The sequence below is a fragment of the Carcharodon carcharias genome, chromosome 10, assembly GCF_017639515.1.
Source record: "Carcharodon carcharias isolate sCarCar2 chromosome 10, sCarCar2.pri, whole genome shotgun sequence".
Classification (NCBI taxonomy): Eukaryota; Metazoa; Chordata; class Chondrichthyes; order Lamniformes; family Lamnidae; genus Carcharodon; species Carcharodon carcharias.
This window is the reverse complement of record NC_054476.1, coordinates 150590890-150610290: the sequence shown is the minus strand read 5'-3', so window position 1 is coordinate 150610290 and position 19401 is coordinate 150590890. Positions and strand designations below refer to the sequence as shown.

The 19401-nt window shown below is 43.9% G+C and overlaps 1 protein-coding gene across 8 annotated transcripts in view; it reads left to right on the top strand.

Annotated features, from left to right (window-relative positions):
• The first annotated feature begins 3761 nt into the window (after nt 1–3761).
• LOC121283186 (aldehyde dehydrogenase, dimeric NADP-preferring-like) overlaps nt 3762–19401 on the top strand; it is a 35051-nt gene continuing 19411 nt past the window's right edge. The window contains exons 1-4 of one of the 8 annotated variants that reach the window (XM_041197416.1): nt 3762–3835; nt 13948–14120; nt 15808–16039; nt 17966–18051. In XM_041197416.1, coding sequence (XP_041053350.1) covers nt 3790–3835; nt 13948–14120; nt 15808–16039; nt 17966–18051 — 537 coding nt within the window. In that variant the 5' untranslated portion in view covers nt 3762–3789. Of the gene's footprint in view, nt 3836–4036; nt 4487–9210; nt 10431–12182; nt 12263–13279; nt 13525–13947; nt 14121–15807; nt 16040–17965; nt 18052–19401 lie in introns of those variants that run through there. The other 7 variants (XM_041197418.1, XM_041197419.1, XM_041197417.1 and 4 more) reach the window with 7 other exon arrangements.

Here is a 19401-nt window from a genome sequence, read left to right as displayed (position 1 = left end):
GAGGGCATTGTGTCCACGCTGCTCAGACTTACATTGTGCCAGATAGAATCACATATGTCCAGGATATGGTATTGTTCTGTACTGAACCACATTGAGCTACAGCACTATGAACATGGCGCAGAGCAGTCACATCGATCTGGAGCACTGGGATGTGCCACACAGAACCAAAGCGGCCTTTCATTAAAAATGCTTTTTACAGGGTTCCACAATGAGAATTAATGAATAGGAAAACAAGGCTGCAAAGCTGAATAGAAAATTAGACTCAGTACAAAAAGGTAAACGGTGACAGCAACTACAATGAAAACTTTACAGACTGGACAGAACCATCCCCAGGCTTGGCTATGCGATTCCTACCATTTTTTAACAAATTGCCACGGACAGAATTTAGGTGCTTTATTATTGTCTGTGATCAAAGTGTTTTAATGTGTGAGGTTAATGTGCATTTCCTTCCCTTCAGATTGTTGTCCTAATTTAAATAATATCCAGCAGCAAGCTTTTGTGAATTTAAAATTAAGGAAGATTATTTATTGTCACACACTTGCCCCAGAAGTTTTAATGCAATGTCTGTCACACACTACTATACCCTCAAAGACAAGCTACAGATGAAGAAGAAAACAATACAAATACAAGTTATAATGATTTCAGTCTTTTTCATAGCAGGCCTGTAGTTTCTCAGTTAAATTGCTACTTTAGTTGGAGTGGGGATTCCTGAAAAGTGGAGGAATCTCAGTAAGCTGTGATGCCTCAAATGGTTGAATTTCCACAAAGCTGGTTCCCAGGTGAACTTGAAGCTAGAACAGGTTGGGAGGAGATTCTTCCTCCCCCTTTCAAGGTGTGGCTGTTTTACCTAAGCTTTGTTTTCTTGCTCGTGGTTCAGTGGTTTTTCAGATGATGTTTCTGATCTGAACAGCTTCTGCTGTTATTTATAAAAAGAACAGGTAATGAACGTGGCTGCCTTAAGTCATGTGACCACTTGAGAGTTCAAAGTCCTTCTTCCAAAAAGGGATGGGGTAGGTTGTTTTTCCTAACATCCTGCATTTTAGTCTTTCACATGTTGAGAGCTTTTGAGACAGTCAAGGTCATCTTAATTGACCTTGTGCTGTTCATTTCAAATTACCCTTCAAATGCCTTTCACGAAAAGGACAATGGCACAAGATAACAAGTCAGCAGATGTGTGACAGTCTTGTTCCGTTTACAGTTCAGCTTTGTGAGTTTCACAAGTGACTGGAGTTGTTCATATTTTAATGAGGTATTTGCTTGAGTTTCAGTTCTGCCTGGAGTTGATAATGCCAAAGTCACATGATATGTTGTCAGCCATCTTAAAACTGTTGAGTCCATTCATTTTAAGAACATAAGAACATGGGAAATAGGAGCAGGAGTAGACACACAGCCCATTGAGCCTGTTCCAATATTCAACACAATCATGGCTAATCTTGGGCATCAACTCTATTTTCCCACCCACTCCCCATATCCCTTAATTCCCTGAGAGATCAGAAATCTGTCAGTCCCAGCCTTAAATGTATTCAACAATGGAGCATTTACAACCCTCTAGGGTAGAGAATTCCAAAGATTCCCAACCCTTAGAGTGAAGTAATTTCTCCTCATCTCAGCCCTATATGATCAGCCCCTTATCCTGAGACTTTCGACTCCCAACCAATGGAAACAATCTCTCAGTGTTCACCCTATCAAATCCCTTCAGAATTTTGTAAGTTGCAATGAGTTTGTCTCTCATTCTTCTAAACTCCAGAGAAAATAAACCCAATTTACCTAGCCTCTCAACACAGAGCAACCCCCTCATCCCAGGGACCAATTTAGTTATTCCAGTACTGGGCATGACACTATGTTGATGATTCAGGTGAGGGGATAAGGAACTTGGTTGAGGCAAGTAACTTTGATGCTTTCAGAAGGAAACTCAATGAGTACATGAGAAAATAGTGATTGGAAAGATGTACTGAAAGGTTGAAATGAGGTAGGTGGAATGGGTGGGGGAGACATGTGGGGTATAAAGAAGAAGATAGTCATAAACTTGCAGAATGAGTGGGTATGGGAGTGTAGTGCACTTACGTTACAGGTATAGTAATCCAGTGGCCTGGACAACCAAGACATGAACTTGCAGAATGAGTGGGTATGGGAGTGTAGTGCACTTACGTTACAGGTATAGTAATCCAGTGGCCTGGACAACCAAGACATAAACTTGCAGAATGAGTGGGTATGGGAGTGTAGTGCACTTACGTTACAGGTATAGTAATCCAGTGGCCTGGACAACCAAGACATAAACTTGCAGAATGAGTGGGTATGGGAGTGTAGTGCACTTACGTTACAGGTATAGTAATCTAGTGGCCTGGACAACCAATACATAAACTTGCAGAATGAGTGGGTATGGGAGTGTAGTGCACTTACGTTACAGGTATAGTAATCCAGTGGCCTGGACAACCAAGACATAAACTTGCAGAATGAGTGGGTATGGGAGTGTAGTGCACTTACGTTACAGGTATAGTAATCCAGTGGCCTGGACAACCAAGACATAAACTTGCAGAATGAGTGGGTATGGGAGTGTAGTGCACTTACGTTACAGGTATAGTAATCCAGTGGCCTGGACAACCAAGACATAAACTTGCAGAATGAGTGGGTATGGGAGTGTAGTGCACTTACGTTACAGGTATAGTAATCCAGTGGCCTGGACAACCAAGACATAAACTTGCAGAATGAGTGGGTATGGGAGTGTAGTGCACTTACGTTACAGGTATAGTAATCCAGTGGCCTGGACAACAAAGACATGAGTTCAATCCCACCATGGCAGCTGAGGAATTTAAATTCAGTTAATGAAACAAATCTGCATTAAAAAGCTGGTCTCAGTAATGGTGACCATTAAACGACTGGACATTCATAAAAACCCATCTGGTTCACTCATGTCCTCTAAGGAAGGGAATCTGCCGTTCTTACCTGGTCTGGCCTACATGTGATCCCAGACCCCCAGCAACGTGGTTAATTCTTAACTGCCAACTGAAGTGGCCTAGCAAGCCACTCAGTTTAAGGGCAATGAGGGATGGGCAACAAATGCTGGCCTTACCAGCGATGCCCACAAACCATGAAAGAATAAAAAAAATGGAGGATTTAAGATTATGAAAGGGTTTGATAGGGTAGAAGTGGAGAAAATGTTTTCAGTTGTGGGTGATAACTAGGGGGCATAAATATGTGATGGGCACTAATAAATCCAATAGGGAATTCAGGAGAAACTTCTTTATTCAGAGAATGTGGAACTCGTGACCTCAGGGAGTAGTTGAGGTGAATAGTATAGATGCATTGAAGGGGAATCTAGATAAAGCTGAGGGATAAAGAAATAGATATGTTGATGGGGCGAGATTAAGAGGGTGAGAAGAGGCTTCATTTGGAGCCTAAATGTTGGCATAGATCTGATGGGCCGAATGGCCTTTTTGTGTGATGTCATTTTGAAATGTTGGTCAGTTAAAGGCTTGCAGTTGGGAGGGCGGAGGTTATATTAAATAATTTTCAGGATTGAAAAGAAGTCATTGCGGCTGAACGGAAGCTGCTGCTGTTGCTTGTGGCTGCTCCGACCATGAGATCTGCTGCCCTGGTACATCACGCTCCTCTGTCTTGTGCCATCCTCACCCGTCCCCAGTGTCGCTCGTCTCCAAGCGCTCGGTGACATCCATCATCCGACTACCCCCTCCCCCCCCCCCCCACCCTAGGGCAATTACCCCCCCTCTTTCTGCTGCCCTCCACTTTGCCCTCAAGCAGAGGTCCCTGTAGCTTCTCAGCTCTGATCAAATGGCTGAAACACTGGCAATTCTCCTTCCAGGATGTCTCCCTGCAGGTGATGCCGGACCTGCTCTTTCTGTTTTCACTTGCCATCTCCAGCAGTATTTTGTGTCTCATTTTGTTGTTGTTGTTGTTGTGGTTTGAAGTGTTTCTTTTCTCTTGCTGCGGAATGAGGAACCCGTGGAAACAACAAGCGAAACAAAAGAAGTCAACGGCCCAGAACGTGATCGCGTTTTGACTTGGCTGCCGGTTTGTCCCTCTCCGGCCGCCGGTTCTGTCATTGGTAACACAGGCAACAAATTGTAACACAGGCCAACAAACGAAAGCGGAAAAGGGGAGGAAAAATAGCCCCGAGGTTCGGGACTTTAGCTGTTGGGACGGGGAGCGAGCGGAGTCCAGCGCAGCGGCACCGAGAGTGGGAGCGCTGCAGCGGCGCTAACTGGGGACTGAGCGCTGGGAGAGAGACCCGCAGGGAGGCTGCACTGTCCCTGTCCCAGTCCCTGTCTCTGTCCGTGTCCCTGTCTCTGCCCCTGCCCCTGTCTCTGCCTCTCTCTCTGCTCCTGTCTCTGTCCCTGCCTCTGCTCCTGCTCCTGTCTCTGTCCCTGTCCCTGTCTCTGCCCAGCCAAGTTTCCTCTGTTTTGTTTCGAGGACTGTAAGTGGCCTTTTCCCTCTCCCACAACCGTGGTCTTTAGTCACTGGGGAAGGTGTAAGTGACATTTTATAAACTGTCTTGGGTGGGGTGGGGGTGGTTGGAGGGAGGGAGGGTGTTGATGGTGTTAGTGGGGTTGTGTTCCTCACTGAGGATTCTGTCCTGGTTTGTGTGCAACCCAACCTCGTGCAATCAATCCATCTTCCTCTAATGCCCGAGCCTCGGATACCAGATAAACTTGACAAGAAATTTTGATTAAGGCAAAATACTGCGGATATCTGGAAACCTGACAAAAGTTGCTGGAAAATTTCACCAGGTCTGTGGAGAGAAAGACTGAGTTAACATTTTGAGTCCGTATGACTTCTTCAGAGCAGAGCAAGAAATTTTGATTGTCAGAGCACAGAAGTGCTACAAGAGTTGACCATTAACTTTCTTGAGAACTGGACAGTCTCTTCGCCTTAATAAAAACAAAAAACTGCGGATGCTGGAAATCCAAAACAAAAACAATTACCTGGAAAAACTCAGCAGGTCTGGCAGCATCGGCGGAGAAGAAAAGAGTTGACGTTTCGAGTCCTTATGACCCTTCAACAGAATCTTCGCCTGCTGTTTGTATGGAATGGGGGAGCAGGCTGGACTATGTCTGCTCCTAATTCTTCTGTTTTTCATGTTCCCACAGACTCAGCAAATGTTACATGATTATTTTTGAGATGAAGCCCTACATCGATGTTTCCAATTCTTGTGTTTCTTAATGTTGCCAAGTCCAGCGTTTCTGGAAGTATCTCTGATTATTTTTTAAAACTTATTTTCCTCCTCTGTGTGTGTCTCATGCCCCTCAAACTTAACGTTGTTTGCATAGGTTTTAAAATTCTCATCCTTGTTTTCAAATCTCTAGCTTCTCCCTAAAATCTCTGTAATCTCCTCCAGTCTCTGGGATTGCCAACTCTAATGTAGTCCTCTTGAGCGTCCCTGATTTTAGTCACTGCACTATTGGTGGCCATGCCTTCAGCTATCTTGACCCTAAACTCTGGGATTCCCTTCCTGAATCCCTCATCCTTTTAAGATGTTTGTTAAGACCAAATGCTTGGTCAGCTGTCCTGTCCTAATACCGCCTCGGGTGGCTCAGTATCAAATTTTGTTTGACTGTTACCCCTGTGAGGCATCTTGAGACATTTTTACTTTGTTCAAGTTGCTGTCTAACTACAGGTTATAAATATAATTTGCTGGCTAAGTTAGGTCCTTTTTCCTTTTCTAAGTTCATAATTTTAGGGAGGTGTAGACTTGGGTGATTTGGTGAAAGGAATCAATTGTACTTGTGTAGACAGTTTGTTTCAACAAAATAGCTTGGGGACGATGGGGCTGGGGGAGGACTGTGGGGGTGGGGGTGGACTGTGGGGGTGGGGGAGGACTGTGGGGGTGGGGGAGGACTGTGGGGGTGGGGGTGGACTGTGGGGGTGGGGGAGGACTGTGGGGGTGGGGGAGGACTGGTGTGTCACAATTTCAAGTCATGTAAGGCTTAGATATCGGGGTGTGATTCTTTTTCTGGTGAATTGTCAGCCTCTGGAACAGGCTTCCCTCTTGTGCAATGAATGTTGATTCTCTAAATTCCTTCAAGTGAGTGCTTACCTGGCAGGGCCAGAGATCGCCTCTTACAGAATATGTATTTTGCAACACTTCAGGATCAAAGTGATCATCTGGGTTAGTTTATGATTCCGAAATGGGTTGGAGAGAATTTAGCTAGGTGTTTTTATTTCAAGACTCGATGCTGGGTCTGTGTTTGCCACTTCAGGTGGAGTAGGGATTAAATAAATCGTGATTAAGCAACACCGTGAAGTTGTGTGCCCCAGACTGGAAGAACCAGAGGGTATGTTACAATTCATCATCATGTTCAATTATCAGATGAAACATTTGTTTCTCGTTTCCACCTGGTGCCTTTAGTTGCTGATGGTGGGGTAGTGGTAATATCACTGGACTAGTAATCCAGAGACCCAGACTAATGCTTTGGGTACATGGGTTCAAATTCCACAGCACCTGGAGGAATTTGAATTCAATTAATAAAATTTTGGAATTAAAAGCCATGAAACGATATGGATGGGTCATCACATCCCTTGGTAAGATAAAAAAAATTGATTTTCAGAAAATGTTTCTCCTCCCTGCAGTGTAACATTTCTCACGCCTTGTTTGACCTTTAGTTCCTCTGTTCGCTATCATTTGAAACGAAGCAAACTCCAAAGGTTCTTCCTTCATTATATAATTTGTTTTATAGCATTTTGTACTGATGTCCTTTAGATCTAATGTACCATGACATGAAGATTGTACTGTTGTTTTAATATAGTAGTGGCAAATGGAATTTAATCCTGAGAAGCGTGTGATGATGCATTTTGGGAGGACTAACACAGCAAGGGAGTACACGATGAATGGTAGGACCCGAGAAAAAGTCAGAGGGACCTAGGTGTACATGTCCATAGATTCTTGAAAGCAGCAGCACAGGTAGATAAGGTAGTTAAGAAGGCAAGCATTAGATTTGAAGGATACCAGTACAAGAGACAAAGAATGGATGCTATAAAACAAATTATGTAATGAAGGAAGAACCTTTGGAGTTTGCTTCGTTTCAAATGATAGCAAACAGAGGAGCTAAAGTACAAGAGACAATGGGCGCTATAAAACAAATTATATAATGAAGAAAGAACCTTCGGAGTTTGCTTCGTTTCAAATGATAGTGAACAGAGGAGCTAAAGGTCGAACAAGGCATGAGAAATGTTACACTGCAGGGAGGGGAAACATTTTCTGAAAATTAATTTTTAAAAATTTTGTCATGGGATGTGGGCATTGCCAGCTTTATTAGCCGAGGCATAGAATAGAAGAGCAGGGAGGTTATGTCGGAGCTGTATAAAACGCTAGTTAGGCCACAGCTGGAGTACTGTGTGTAGTTCTGGTCGCCACACTATAGGAAGGATGTGATTGCACTGGAGAGGATGCAGAGGAGATTCACCAGGATGTTGCTTGGGCTGGAGCATTTCAGCTATGAAGAGAGACTGGATAGGCTGGGGTTGTTTTCCTTAGAGCAGAGAAGGTGGAGGGGGGACCTGAGAGGTATACAAAACTTCAAGGGGTTAGATAGGAAGTAACTTTTTTCCTTAGCAGAGGTGTCCATAGCCAGGGGTCATAGATTTAAAGTAAGGGGCACAAGAGTTAGCGGGGATTTGAGGAAAATCTTTTTCACCCAGAGGATGGTTGGAATCTGAAACGCACTGCCTGAGGGGATGGTATAGGCTGGAACCCTCAACATTTAAGAAGTATTTAGATGAGCACTTGAAACGCTATAGCATACAAGGCTACGGGTCAATTGCTGGAAAATGGGATTAGAATAGATAGGTGTTTGATGGCCAGCATGGATACGATGGGCTGAAGGGCCTGCTTCTGTGCTGTATAACTCTATGATTCTATGAAACTGTGGATGATTATCATAAAGAAAAAAACCCATTATGGTTCATGAATGTCCTTTCATTAGGAAATCTGCCATCCTTCCCTGGTCTGGCCTACATGTGACTCCAGATCCACAGTAATGTGGTTGATTCTGAGCTAAAATGGCCTAGCAAGCCTCTCAGTTAAAGGGCAATAAAGGATGGGCAACAAATGCTGGCCTTGCTGGCAATGCCCACATCCCAAGACAAAATTTTTAAAAATTAATTTTCAGAAAATGTTTCCCTTCCCTGCAGTGTAACATTTCTCACGCCTTGTTCGATCTTTAGCTCCTCTGTCCGCTATCATTTGAAACGAAGCAAACTCCAAAGATTCTTCCTGCATTATATAATTTGTCTTATAGCATCCATTCATTGTCTCTTGTACTGGTATCCTTCAAATCTAATGTACCATGACATGAAGATTGTACTGTTGTTTTAATAGATAAGAGCTGTGAATTAGCATTTCTGCATCATCGCATCCAACTGGCCTTTTGAACATTCCCATTCTAATTGAATCTCTGCTGTTGCTATGGCAAAATCTTCTCACAGTCACCATTTTTTAATTTTGTTTCTCATCAGTCTATTTCCCAACAGCACATGGTAGATGACTGGTCAGTTGATTGGATGCTTTAGTTTGGTGTATAACTTTTACACGATCCCAAAACCACCTGAACTTGATTATCCATGAATGCGATGCTTTTTTTTATTAATGCCATCACACGTCTTCTATTCCAAGCCCGGTATAAAAGTTTACATAAGTGACTTGGGACACTACATCGATGTCAGGAGTGCCAAATAACTAATCCACGCTTTTTTTTTTATACAGCCATTCCTGTTTTTATCTTATGCAGCCAAGTGTGAGGACCAGGCTTGCTTGTGTGCATGCACAGAGGACAGAGACCCCACTCTCATGTACATTTTCTTCTAGCTGTGTTCACTACTTTGCCCGGTGTTTTCACTCTACCCCCTCCTCCCACTCGCTATTTAACCTCGTCTTTCTGTTCCACCTGGTTTGCTCAAGATCATGATTTCCCATTTTATTATTGATTTTCTGTCCACTCAAATCTGGGCTATGTGTCTAGCTGCGCGTACTCACGCAGACTGGCTCTGCTTACTCATAATATCGTGGCTGTGTAAGCAGTTTTGTCTTGCTTTTCATGCTAAAACCAACCCCGCAATGTTTATTTTCCAACATTCTACTGATCATCTTTTGTGCCACCTTTTTGCCCCACCCGCAAAAGGTCCGTTAACCTTTTTTTAAAAAAGGGATGGGAGGGAAGAGGTGGTGTGTGTGGGGTGGAGGAGGAAACTTGGTTCACAGAGGAATTTCTCCGTTATCTCCTGTTTTATCCATTGACTCTGTGCTAGTCTTGATGCAGCAGCTCAAGTCGCAGTATATGGCTTTGAAGATGTTAATATACCGCTCCGGGCTGCTGTACTGTCTTGCGATGTACCAGAGTGACTGCTGATGGATGCTGTTGAAAGCCTTCTTGAAATCAATGAAGTTGACGACAAGTGGTTTCTGATAATCTAGCTCTGCTCTGATGTTCCTGAGTGTAAAGATCCTGCTGCCTCAGAAACCTGCCTGTTCTTCACAGAGGGTACAGTCTACTTCTGCTTTCAATCTGTGGAGGAGCACCATGCTGAAGACCTTTCATGCCCCTCCTTTTGTGGCAGTCATTGAGATTCCCTTACTTTTGTGGCTTAATTGCCTCCAGTCATCCAGAATGTCCTCTGCAGTCTAGATTTTGTTGGACAGGTCTGTGACCATTATCGTGATGGTGTTTTTGCCATGTTTCAATAGCCCTTCTGGGTATCTCGTTGACACTACTGCATCCGTCAGCTCCCATACGAACCTGCACAGCACCTTAGAGTTATTCCAATTTGCTGATTCTTGTGCCTTTCTGCCTTTTAACTTTATTCATCCTGCAGCTCCTCTTCACGGCTTTATCCAATCATCATGTACTTCTCATCGTCTTCTCCTCTTTGTTCAATGCATTCCTTTTCCTCTTGGCTATTGATTACATCAGGAGGAAGGCGATGCTGGGTGCAGACTTTGGAATACCTTGACACCAGCACTGATTGACGGACCTGAATTTCGCAGCTGACACCGCCCTACTAGCTGAAGAATCGCGTGCGCTCCAAGACAACCAATCCTGAGGGTAGCGGCACCAAGGTTGGACCATGCATCAGCTGTAAGAAGACCAAGGCACCAATCAGTGGGACAAGGCCAAGGTCAACAAGGCCCTCTCATCACCATCAGGCAACATAACATCGAGGGCATCGACCACTTCCCCTACCTAAGAAGCAACATTTCCAGGGATGGTGATGTAGAGATTGATGTCCACACAAGAATCTGCAAAGCAGAATTGGTCTTCCAAAGGCACCATTGGTTCCAATGGTTTGGACATCCAACAATGCCATGAAGCTGCAACTCTACATGTCCATAACAGTACCAACTGCAATCCATGCCAGCTGTTAAGACCAAGCCTGGAGGGGTGAATAAATTCCTCTTTTCCACTCCTCAGATTGGCTATGAGGTTTGAATTTTTAAAAAGCTGCTCAGTTCAGTATGTACTTGATGGTATGTAAAGCTATGTAAAGAAGTAAGCCAGCCAGATCTCTGTACTTAACAAGTACACTGGTACACTCGCAGAATTTACAATTGAGAAGGAGGGGGTGTTAGAAGTACTATCTTTACTTAAAATATAGATAAGGTACCAGGACCGGATGAAGTGCATCCAAGGGCATTGAGGGAAGTGAGAGTGGAAATTGCAGAGGTACTATTGATAATCTTCCTTAGAAACAGGGGTGGTGCCAGAGGACTGGAGAATTGCGAATGTTACATCCTTGTTCGAAAAGGGATGCAAGGATAAAGCTGGCAACTACAGACCAGCCAGTTTGACTTCAGGGGTAGGGAAACTTCTGAAAACTATAGTTTGGGACAAAATCAATAATCACTTAGACAAGTACCGGATAATTAAGGAAAGCCAAAATGGATTCATTAAGTGAAAATCATGTTTAACTAGCTTGATATAGTCTTTTGAGGAGGTAACAGAGAAGGTTGATAAGGGCAATGCTGTTGGTATGGTATAAATGGATTTTCAAAAGGCATTTGATACAGTGCCACACAACAGACTTGTGAGCAAAATTCTAACTCATGGAATAAAAGGGAAAGTTGGCACTTGGATAAGAAATTGAATAGGTGACAGGAAACAGAGTAGTGATAAATGGTTGTTTTTCAGATTGGAGGAAGGTCTGTAATGGAGTTCCCCAGGGGTCAGTGTTGGGACCCTTGCTCTTCCTGATATATATTAAAGACCTAGACTGTGGTGTACAAGGCATGATTTCAAAATTTACAGATGATACGAAGATTGGAAACGTCAACTGTGAGGATAATCTTGAACTTCGAAAGGCCAAATACATTTTGGATTGGGCAGACAAATGGCTGTTGAAGTTCAATGCAGAGAAGTATGAGGTGATTAATTTTGGCAGGAAGAGTATGGTGAGACAGTATAAAATAAAGGGAGAAACTCTAAAGGAGGTGCAGGAACAGAGGGACCTCGGTGTATACGTACATAAGTCATTGAAGATAGGGCATGTTGAGAGAACACTTAATAAAACACATAGTCTCTTTGGCTTTATTAATAGAGGCTTTCAGTACACGAGTAAGGAAGTAATGTTGAGCTTCTATAAGACAGTAATTAGGCCTCATTTGGGGTACTGCGTCCAGTTCTGGGTGCCATGCTTGAGGAAAGATGTGAAGACTTTGGAGAGAGTACAGAGGAGATTCACAAGAATGATTCCAGGGATGAAGAACTGTAGTTATGAAGTTAGATTGGAGAGGTTGGGACTGAGGGGTATGGGCAGGGTAAATAGTGAGAAACTGTTCCCACTCAAGAGAGCATCAAGAACTAGAGGGCACAGATTCAAAATAATTGGCAAAAAGAGTAAAAGTGATGTGAGGATTTTGTTTTCACCCAGAGGGTGGCTGGAGTTTGGAATAAACTTCCTGAGAGGGTGGTGGAGGCAGGTTCGATCAAGGTATTCCAAAGGGCATTTTATTGCTATCCGAGAAGAGAGTGTTCAGGGTTACAGAGATAAGGCAGGGGTGTGGGAATATGTAGAATGCACTTTCAGAGAGCCAGTGCTGACTCAATGGGCCGAATGGCCTCCTTCTGCACTGCAAAGATTCTGAAGTAAGGAATGTGCTTAAAAACTCACTCGGGTAGAATGTCCCGAATCCCACGTCATATATATATGCGCGCACATTAGCATGCAAAACGGAACAAATTACAACGTGGAGGATGTGGAATTGATGAGGGGGTTCCGATGTTCCTTTGGTCTTGAAATTCCAGGTGTTGTGGCTGATGTAAGTTGTTTTTTTTTGGAGACGGTCTCTCTTAAACTGTAACCCATCGTTTTCCAAAGTGGGTGTTACGCCACTTTAAGTTCCCTTCAATTAAAATTCTTTGTGATGTACTCCAAAATGTAACAGAAATGGGGTACAAACTTGAGTTTAGCAGGGACAGAGAGATGTTACATTCTGCAGACTCTACTGGATGTTACTTTCTGCTGCAGACACCTGTTTTTTCTTTATCACTAGCAGCAGGCAGGATGCTGTGTCATGTGACTGGATCATGACTTAGCAGTGAAGGCCAAAGACAAAAGGTTATAGGGTTTAGCCATCAGATAGTGGCTAAGTTCCAAATATCAAGGGATGTCTCTCAAAGGACGGATGATTAATTTCCTTCATCCTGTTAAGCCGTTGGGACAGTCGGAAAGTGATTGAATATTAATGCCTTGGTTAATCAATCCTTTAATGAGTCATTGATCCAAGATGGGACCTGTGATAAGATAAGAAGGAACTCATCAACACCTCTAAATCTCTTCCGAAGAAGAGTCATATGGGATTCAACGGTGACTCTGTTTCTCTTTCCACAGATGCTGCCATTCCAGCACTTTCTGTTTTTACCTCCAAATCTATTGTCTGTGTTGAGAGACGAGCAAGTGCTACAGAGGACTGGTCAGCGGCACCTGTAACAGAAAGATGACCGCTGCCAGGACATGTACTTCACCTCCCGGCTGTAGGCCCCGCCAGAGTGGCAGTAGAATGGATACCATCAGGTGGAAAAAGAGCACAAGGCTGGCCAAGAGAGACCTGGCGAAGTATGTTTAAGGAGGACATCCAAGACCGGGACTCCACCTGAGCTGGAGTGCAAAAGATTGCGATGGACTTTTTGGGCAGGTGGTGGAGTCTTGCTGTCCATTGTCCCACACAGGACCAGGGGAGCAAAGTCTAAGTCCTGGTCTTACGATAGACCTTGTTGCATTTAATGCAATTTTCATCAACCTACCAGATAGTATTTACTGAACTTCACCTTGAACCTGGTATTGTTGCATTTGTCAGAAGTTATTACTATACCAGGTACAGCATGGTTGATCAGGCAAGCGGCTCGGGCTGTAGTAGGCGGTTTGATGTTGGAAGGAGAAGTGAGAGAATGGAGAGAAGTGGAAGTGGAATGCAGATTGTTGACGTGATTATGAATGAAAAGATCAAGAAAAACCTAGAGATTTGGAGGGGGTGGTCAAGGAGGAGTGAGCAGACTGGAGACAGGAGTCAGATTTATGTAGGTGGGTGTGAGGAGGAGCTTTTTTGGTGAAGAAACAAGCACAGGAGTGGTGGAAGTGATGGGGGAGGAGCTCAGTATTACATTGAGCTCAGTTCCCTCAGGTGAGGGTATTATGGTTATGCTGAAGGATTACAGCTGAAATGTTAACCTCTTGTCAGTTACAGATATTGACTGATATATTGTGCATTTCCTATTTTCGTGACAAGAGACCATTCCAAATTTGCTGCTCATTTATTGTTTTATAACACGCCTCAGCAATACCTACTTCACCCATTCATATCATTCGGCCACTCCTGAATCGCCAAAATAGCACCCCAGCCAAACACAACATTCAAATACACAGAGTGCCCTCTATTTATTTTTCGTCTTAGCACTGTTCTGTGCTTGAGGAGTAAACTTAGCATTGTTTTGTGTTCCTTGACAGCTTGGTACATCATGGAACAGATCAAGCTTGTTGTATCCAATGCGAGAGCCGCCTACAATCAGGGGAAAACCCGGCCTCTGGAATTCCGAATTCAGCAGCTGAAGGCGCTGGAGAGAATGCTCAATGAGAAAAAGGAAGAATTCTTACTGGCACTCAAAAAGGACTTGCACAAGGTATGAAACAAAGCTCTTGACACATTCAGCATTTTAACCAGGTTCCACAAACCCCTTCACAATCTTGCCTGCAACACTATGATGTTTGGACATAAGTCCATCCACTCCTGAAAGTATGTCAATTTCTTGTTCTGCAGTCTGGAGTGTTAATTTGGTATCATCACACTTTTCACTTGAACAATCGAGTGCATTAGTGGAAGGATCTGCAGGCTGGTTCACAGTCTGACTGACTGCAATGTAAATGCTCCTTCCATAGGCTTAACCATCTTTATACCAACCCACTGGGTGGTTGGCCCTGTACAGCAGGAAGGATTTATGAGCTCCCGCAACTCCTCTTATGGCCCTCACTCACCTGAGAAGTTAAAGGTCACTCAGCCTGAGTGGGTCTCCTGCCCTAACTGAACGTCAAGGGAAGAGAAAGGGGGAATGTGTGTGTGTGTCCGTGTGGGTGTCTAACGTGTGCATGTACCATTGTCTTGGGATGCTTTCAGCGTCAGTGCCATGGTTCTTGGCAACTTGATTGCCTGATTCTTCGCTTGAGACTGCTGATTGGAATGTTTAATGTGAGCCATACCAGGGGAACAGCCAGGATGACAAAGAGCAAGGGAGGTATTGGGGACCAGGGCACCACAGGCAGAGTGATTGAGCAGATGGACAGCTACAGAATCAATGGAGAGCAAAAGCTTTGTGCTTTTGGATGTTTGAATTCACAATTGTTTTCTCTAGAGTTTGGGAAGTGGTATGAGGAACTCAAACTAAAATAATTGAAGTTTTATCTTAGTAAGAAACTTGCAATGGACTTGGGTGAGGAGATGGGTGTAGGGAGAGAAAGTGGCAGACTAGGAAGGTCTCCAGATTTGTCCCTGATGTGCAATGAGTTAACTGAATATTGCTGGGGTGACAGGTAGTGAAGATACAATTGCCCTCTGAGCTAGCCAGAGGGCGAAGAAATCGGCTCTAGTTTCCTTAGTGATCAACAGTGTGGACCTTTAATAGAAGCGTCACCCAATGAGACTTGGGCATGTTCCATTTCCCTACCTTGCCTCACTTGTCAAACAACCTGGCCATAATTATTGTCTAAGCTCACATGAAGAAGGGCCATTTAGCTGAGGTATTGAAAACGGATCAGTACCTGAGGAACTGTACTGCATCATGTCTCCACCCTTCCAATCTAACAATGATAACATGAGTGGTGGGAGTTGGGAATTTTTGATTAAGTTTGAGAGCTACGCATTTCAAAAACATGACTGATACCCATAAATATTATGACTGTGGCTGTGTCACTATCCTATAAAGGAAGCTCAAAAATCATATTTAAGTGATGCTGAGGCACATATAGAGCAAGTTTGGTCTTCAGTCATGTTGATGGTAGGGAAGGTGCAGTTAGATCCCAGGCCTAGACAAAACAACAGCCAATGCTAATGCTCTTGTTTAGTATTGAGTGATGCATGCAGATGTGGGTGACATTGGGTGATGACTGCATTGTGCTTGGCTGTGATGCTGCATGTGATTGAATAGCCCCCTTAGACAGCCAGGCTGTCTTATTTTTATAAACACTAATAACATCAGAAGGCACCGTGTCTGAGCAGGAGCATGGAAGAAAATTGGGGATGGGTGAGCTGGGGCGGGTGTGTAGTGGGCAAGGAAGGGATATTTAAAAACTATTTTCTTCCTTTTGAATTTTCAGAATGAATTTGCTGTGGAGATCTTTGAAATTGCAGGCGTTCTGAAGGAGATTACTGTGGCCATGGACAAACTGCCCGAGTGGACTGCACCAGAGCACGTGTCGAAGAATATGATGACATTAATGGATACCGTTTATATCCATCGGGAGCCTCTCGGAGTGCTTCTGATCATAGGGGCCTGGAACTATCCATTGGCCCTTGTGATCCAGCCTTTAGTTGTGGCAATCGCAGCAGGTAACCTTTGGCTTAATTACTTCCCAAACTCTTCCAGAAATATCACAATTGATTATAGTTTCTCAGTTGCTCACTCCCTTATGAGTTTTCCGATGTTGTCTTGCTCTTGTGAGTCTCAGCTGGATGTATGATCGTGGGGAGGGGCAGATGCATTGTAGCTGATTCTGGTCCTGCCTCCCCCTCTGAACTCGTGCTCATGACCTTGCACACAGCAAGACTTTGGATAGTGGTCAGGAGCAGAAAAACTGGCTAATTTGTTTTCTTCTTCCTTGTGCTGTCTAGCCCAACAACTGAATTTATTGAACTCCCCCAATTGCTACTTTGACACAGAAGAGTGGTTGAATGTAGAATCATCCTTGTATGACTTAGCAACCCAGATACCAGGAAAGGAAGGCATCAATTCAAACCAATGATAAGAAACTCGCAACATATAAACATTAATAAATAATCCCATTAGACATAGAAGTAGACACAAACATTTGGGGTTATTCACGATGTTATAGTGGGAGGGTTTTGGGTAGTAGAGGCATGAAATGTGATAGGCTGAATGGCTTTTTCTCATCCATTCTTAACAATCTGGTGACTCAAATTAGAAGCTGCGATGGTCTATGTTGGCATGGTTTGGTTTGGTTCAGTTCTGTTATGACTTTCGGCCAGTCCCCCAAGTTTTTGGTAAGATCCGGTTAGGGACTAATAATGTTTTGTTTAAAGTAGTCAAAGTTTGAGATCCAAGACACTTCTAAGACAATGAAACCACAAAATTGCATGGGTTTTGAACAAACAAAAATAAACTTTACAAGGTCAGAAAAGTAAAACCATTTATAATATCTATCTTGTACCTCATATTAACCCCGAATGTTAGCGTATATGTCATTTTACAAGCAAACTATGGTTGAACACACCACGCTACACAATAAATGGCAGATGTGACCAAACAGTCCATGGATTTCTCACCACCCATACGTCAATAAACCCAACAGCCCACCCATACGTCAATAAACACTGAGTCAACCAATCTCACTGAAATTCTGTCTCTCCCACAAAGTCTTCATCTTCAAAGATCTCAAAGCCACTCCAACTCAGACACTATCAACGATGGCCCACCTTGCACTGTTTCAATCTCGTCTCAAGATACAGTTCCCCTGGATTTTCGAGAATGCACTCAAGCACATCTTCTGCTTTTCAACCACGCCGAGCAGAAAAGAACACTACTGCACCAAAGGGGTAGCTTCACCCCACAGCACGGAGTCACCAACCTTCTGCTGCCTTCTTGGATCTTCAGGGCTTCTCCTGAGCCCTCTTCAATTAAAGTCTGGTCACTGCAGCCCTTTTCATGCTCGGAGCCTCTATGCTCCTCTCTTAACTTAACTGGGACCTCTTCCTGTCGTTGTCTAGGACTCTTTTGGGACCTCTACCTATCCCCTCTCCCTTTGGAACCTCTTCCTGTTCCCTGCCTGAGACACTTGTCTTCAATGATGCTGCGCTCACGGTCACATGATCCAGGTTTTCTCGCTGTTTTCCTTTATGTACAACCGCTGAGCCAGGCCTTGGCCCACAGAGCTCAAAATGCAAAATGGCACATGTGCAGCCTGCTTCTTGTCTGCACGTGTGCAGAAACTCCGAGGTCTATTGTGACTTGGAGTTTCCAACCCCACTCCCACTCTCAACCCCAAGGTAAGTCTGGGTTTTATAACACCTGCTTGTCACTGATGTAGTTAAGGGGAAGCTGGATAAGTACACAAGGGAAAAGGGAACAGAAAGAAAGGTTGATGGGTATGGATGAAGTCTGGGTGGAAGGAAGTCCATTTGAAACACAAACACCGGCATAGACATACTGGATAGAATGTTCTGTTTCTGTGCTGTATTTTCTGGGTAATAACATGCTGGTTGCCAGTGATTATGTTTGTATTACAACCCCATTCTCAGGAAACGCCGCAGTCCTGAAGCCATCGGAAGTGAGTGGGAATACGGCCCAGTTACTGGGGGAGCTCCTTCCTCAGTACTTGGACAAAGTGAGTATAGGGTGGGCATTACAGTGATGGGAGTACGTCAGGTAAACAGATTCAATGATGAGGGCTGTTGTGTTATTGGCTTATTTACTTTGCAAGGCGCTAATCATTCATAAGGGATTGGGTATACACGTTGTGGGTTCAGTTTACTAAGATTAGTTACATGAGAACAGTTATACATGAGCATAAAGCTTGAAGACAACAGAGCTGTATATGTGTTCTGCTCAAAGCAAAAGTGAAACTTAAGACTAGATCACATGACATACTTCCCTTCTAGTGATGTCATGCTGCTCTCTCTTAAAGGCATATTACAACATTCCCCTTTCTTTTTAAAGATGCTTCCCCTCCCCCTCTAAAGAAGTATAACTATTTACAATACATGTTCATGTTTAGTTACCATTACATAAATAGAAAATCTGAGTCTCCAAAGCGTGGAGGTAATCTGCTGGTATGCCCGGATCTTGTAATGGTACCTTGTCTGGAGGTGTCTTTAATTGCTCACAGTGATCTGTGGGATTGTCATTCTCGGATGTCGTTCCTGGTTGCGTTTGGGATCTTGTCCTCAATGCATTCGGACTGCATGGTGGTTGAGGAACTGGAATGGAGCTGATTTGTCCTGGTTGCGCCTGACCATTGTGTGTAATGACTTCAGAGGACCTTGGTTCTGAACAAATCCTTGTCGCCTTAGCTGGTTACCCTGTACTTTCTGTGGGATCTTGGATGCAAACTTGTCCCCACTGTAAGCTTAGCAATTCTGTACCCGCATTTTTATCGTGCACGTTAGTCATCTTCCCTTGCAGTTTTAAAAATTGCGGTCTAATTTCTGACCGAGTAGAGTAGGTAAATTGATATGCTGTGCCGATGATGGAATAGTTGCACTTAAAGGTGTCACTCTCAGATGTAACATTGCAATGTGTAAATCTTGCTTGGTCTGTCGAGATGTGAGAATTAGGGATTTCACTGTTCAAACCACTGATTCAGCTAGGCCATTAGATCTTGGGCTTTTTTTATTCGTTCATGGGATGTGGGCATCGCTGGTTACACCAGCATTTATTGCCCATCCCGAAATGCCATAGAGAAGCTGGTGGTGAGCTGCCTTCCTGAGCTGCTGCAGTCCATGTGGTGTAGGCACACCCACAGCGAGGAGAAGCAGTGATCGATATTCACCTTCTTGCACATAACCTGAAAAGGCTTACCAATAAACTGCATACCGTTATCTGTAATGATTTACCCAGGCACACCAAATAAACTGAGAGTATTTAGTGTGTGCATGACAGTTGTGCTTGACATATTGTGCAGTTGCTGAATAATGGGGTACTTGGTAAAGAAGTCGACGACAAATGAAAGAGATCG